General features: G+C 60.2%; 1 protein-coding gene across 1 annotated transcript; it reads right to left on the reverse strand.

The window, feature by feature from the left end:
- Window positions 1-3,700: 3,700 nt before the first annotated feature.
- Window positions 3,701-4,246, reverse strand: TMEM275 (transmembrane protein 275). Its single transcript, XM_069477885.1, has one exon. The coding sequence runs from the start codon at window positions 4,244-4,246 to the stop codon at window positions 3,701-3,703; it is 546 nt and encodes a 181-aa protein (XP_069333986.1).

A 4,246-nucleotide genomic window follows, 5' to 3' on the forward strand; every position in this document is an offset into this window, starting at 1 on the left:
ACTGTGGGGCAGCCCCCCTGGGTGGACAGGACTTTTGCCTTACCACAGCCCTCACTTTTCCTCCAAAACCCAATCCTCTACTATAGGCCCGGTGCTCAAACAAAATTCTAGAACTTCCCAGATTCTTTTCCTTCACTCCCCCTAAATTCTTCCAACAGGAGACCTGTCCCAACTACCTCAGAAATGGGAGCAGAATCTGTTCCCTTGGCAGCGGCCACCTCGTTCCAGCCCCCAGCACATCTTGCTGCAATGACCTCCTAACTGCCCCCTTGTTTTCCCTCTTGCCCCTCAACACTCTATTTTCCACACAGCAGGCAGAGCAATCTTTACAATCATAAATCAGATCATGTCACTTCCCTGCTTAAGGCCCTCTGGTGGCTCCCATCTCACTGAGAATGAAATCCCAGCTCCTCACCCTGGCTGACTAAGCTTCCCGTGAGCTGAGCGATGCCCCGCCCCACCTCTCCAACTCCCTCTCCCACCCGTCCCGACAGCCCTTCTTGTCCCGACACGAGGTGGCCAGTCCATCCTCCCTTTAGGGTTTTGCACTGGCCGGTTCCTGAGCTTGAAATGTTCCTGCCCTAGACCTTTGTGTGGCTGACTCTTATTCAGAGCTCAGCTCAAAGGTCACCTCTCAGAGAAGACCTCCCTAACCATCCAAGTCCCCCATCACACCTTCCTACTGTGATTTTCTGCATAGCACTGTTCACTAGCTAATACTTTTTGTCTCATTTGCTTACTGACTGAATTCTTCATTGTCTGCCTCCCTTAAATAGGATGTGAGCTCCATGGGAGCCTGCTCATCACTATTTTCCCACATAGCAGGCACATAGCAAGGCTCAGGAATTATTTGTTGTATTAGTTAGTAAAAACTGGTTGCAAGTGGCTAGTAAAAAAAATGGTTCGAGTGGGAAGAGTGGGAGGAGACCCCAGTTTCTGGCCCCTTAATGGGCTCCCTTGTCCAGGTCAGCAGTAGCACCACCTACTGAGCAGGGCTCACCACCTGGAGCACCCTGGAGCACCCCCAGCCCTCAGGAGCACCCCTCTTTTCAGAAGGACCAGTTCTCTGTCCTCCTCAGCAACTCTTGCTGCCTCAATTCTCAGACTCTCAGGACCAGAGGTGGGAATGAGAGGCTTGAGCCCTCATCCCAGGTTCCCCCTGAAGCACCCCTGCAGGAGCTGCCAGCCCCTGCTCAAACTCCCCAAGGTCAGGGAGCTTGATGTCCCTGTGCTGTCAGAGTCATTTCTTTACCCTCAACAGAAACCTGCCTCCCCAGAGGCCCCCTTAGGGCCTGGGGCCTGCCCAGGAGGGGCCTGCAGGGTGAGGACAGAGCACATCCTCCAGCCTCACTGTGTGTAGGAGTGGGGCTGCCCTAGGGCCTTGTGGCAGCAGTACTGCCTGTCCCTCAGCTCTCATGGGGAAGGGGTGTGAGGGGAAGTCTCCCGTGTGCCAGGCCTGGAGAGATGTGGGGGTGCTTTGCTGGGCTGATGGCAGAGTGGGCCCTCGGGCATGGGGTGCGGAGAATCTTTTCTGGTGTGCCTGTGGAGGGGGAGGGGCACAGATGAGCTGAATGATGATCTTCAGCTATGGGTGGCAGTGGACGGGACTCCAGGGAGCCAATGTCCCTCCCCTGCCCCATTCTACTCACTCACAGCATTGATCCGCAGCCCACTGCCCTGAGTCCTTATGGCACGCTCACTCTTCCTCCTCAGCAGCCAGGCTTCCTCTGGAAGTCTTGGGGACAAGAGGGAGCACTGAGAGTGTAATTCCAGGCACCTGCCAGCAGGTGGGCAAGAGGTTTGGGTTGGGCTACTCATTGCAGGGCTAGAATCCTGGGTGTTGCCTCCTAGGAAGGTGCTGGTGGTGGGGGGTCCAGACCACACCCCAGGGCAGCATCAGCAGTGGTCCCTGTCACCTCCTACTCTATCAAGGCAGCAGGTGGCGTCTGAGGCTGCAGACAAATGCACCAGACAGAAGAGACCGGACTGGAGCCTGGGGAGGTGGCCTTCCTTATACATGCACAGGGTCAGGGTGGGGAGGTGCTCCAAGAAGAGGTCATCAGCTCTAGGGACTGGATGCTTCCACAGTTAGGGCCCATCAACCCATGAGAATTAGTAGATAAGCTGCTCAGCACCTACCGAGACGGGTTTGCTCTTCTCCAGGTCAACGGGAGAGGGTGACAGTAGGAGAGACAGGGGCAGAGATGGGGGAGAGGAGGGAGGACAACCGCAGGGCTGGTGGGAAAAGTGCCCAGGTCATGGCAGAAGAGCAATAGAGTCTGCTCTGGAAAGAGAGGGAGGCTGATGATGAAGCCAACAGTGGATGGGCTGGGAGTCGTGGCCAGCAAGGAGTGGCGGGCCAGTGTGTGCCACCATCGCTGCCTGCCTAGGTCCCTGCAGGGAGAGGGGGGGTTGGCCCAGAGTTGCAGTGGCTTCCCCTCAGTCCCTTGTCCCCTTGTTTCTTCTTGTAAGACAGCCTCACTTCCTCTACTGGACACCCTCGCCCGCCTGGACAGTCCACAGGCTGGGCCCAAACTCTGCAAGCCCAGTCAGTCCGGGTAAAAGTCTGGCCCTCACCATCCCTGCTGGGTGAACACGCCCTCCGCCACTACGGCCACCCCCACACTCCCACACGCATATGTGACATCAGATAGTGTTACCCACACGGCTGCCAGTCCCCATCTCTCACACACACCAGGCAATTGCACCTATGGTCACATGCCCATGTATAGCCATCCCCTCAATCTGACACACCTGTCCCACAGACATTTGGGGGCACACAGCCTCAGACACAGTGTTTTGCTCACAGTCACACATTCCTCTCTGCCGGGGCCCTCTTCTAGGTCCCCAAGAGGGGCTGGTGCTAGGATGCTGAAGCACTTGGCCACAGGCTGGGAGGACCCAGAACCCAGAGGCCCCAACAGCTGGCCCCAACAGCCAGCCCCTCCCTCCTGGCCTGCACCACCACAGAGGACTGGCTTTGGAGGTGCTTTATTGAGGAGTGAGGCACCACGGGAGGCTCACACTGAAACCTTCAGGGTGGGAGAAATCCCCTCACCACTCACCCCTGTCAGGGTTCCAGCCTCAGCTCCCCTTGCCCTCAGACAGAAAAGATGGGGTGTGCACAACCCGGCTGTACCCTAGGGACCACCCTGGCTCAAGTCAGAATAGTCCCCCATCCAGATTAATCTCAAAGGTCTTGTTGGGAGGGTGGGGAGGAGCGGAAGAGGGAGCTGGAAGTCTTTCACAGTATGCAGGGACAGAGACAGCCCAAGCTGACATTCCTCCCTTCTTCCCCACTTCCTTCCATCTCCTGGGGCGCAGGCCTTGCTGGTAGTTGGCCCCCGCAGAGTGGATGCTTCTTGGCTCATAGTGCCCAAATGCCGTGGCGGGGCGGGGGCAGTGTGAGGGGTCGCGGGTCCAGGGGCCGAGTTTCATCAAGTCTGGAGGGTGAGGTCAAGTAGGGACCAGAGACTCCACCTGAAGGGCCAAGGCTCTGCTCCCTTCTTTAGGAAGTGAGCCCCGACACCCTCGCCACTTTCTCTCCTCCAGAAGTTCGGGAGATGGGACGGATGAGGCCATCTATGCCCAGCAGCGGGCACTTAGGGGAAAAGTTTTTTTTCTTTTCTTTCTGTTTTTCCCTTAAATGGCACTGAACGGTGGGAACCCAGACGGCGAGCCAGGCCGGGGCCCTGGTCCGCTAGGGGGCGGCCCGCTCCCGGGGCAGGTTGAGCGGCAGCCCCTCCGTGCGCAGCGCGCAGATGGCCGCGGGCGCGGGGGCGTCCAGGGCGAAGGCGCCGGGGCCCGGGCTGGAGCGGCCTGAGGACGCGGCCGAGACGGCGGGGCTGAGCTGCACGGCCGTGGTGTCCTGCGCCGTGCGCTCGCTGCTCTCCATCTCCAGCGCCACCGGCCCGGCGCGGCCGCCGCCCTGGCCCGGGCCCGCCGCCAACGAGCGCGCGCGAGGCGCGGGGCCCCGGCGGCTACACACGCAGCAGGCCGCGAAGAAGCCGAGCGCCAGCACGAGCAGCGCCGGCCCCACGACGAGCGGCGCGTTGTGTCCGGGCAGGAAGGAGGCGAAGGCGCCCACCAGCGTCACGTTCACGCCCGCCAGCAGCACGCACAGGCCGCAGGCGCAGCACAGCGCCGGCGACGGCAGGCCAGGCAGCAGCCCCGGCAGCCGGCCCGGAACGCGGCCTGCGGGCGCCACGGCCCGGGCCCCCTGGCGCTTCTCCGCGGCGGGCGGCAT

Source organism: Eulemur rufifrons, chromosome 8, assembly GCF_041146395.1.
Source record: "Eulemur rufifrons isolate Redbay chromosome 8, OSU_ERuf_1, whole genome shotgun sequence".
In the NCBI taxonomy this organism is placed as follows: domain Eukaryota; kingdom Metazoa; phylum Chordata; class Mammalia; order Primates; family Lemuridae; genus Eulemur; species Eulemur rufifrons.

Bases quoted from the DNA above. Each gene is read 5' to 3' on its own strand.
- TMEM275 (XM_069477885.1), bottom strand. From the start codon at position 4,246: ATGCCGCCCGCCGCGGAGAAGCGCCAGGGGGCCCGGGCCGTGGCGCCC.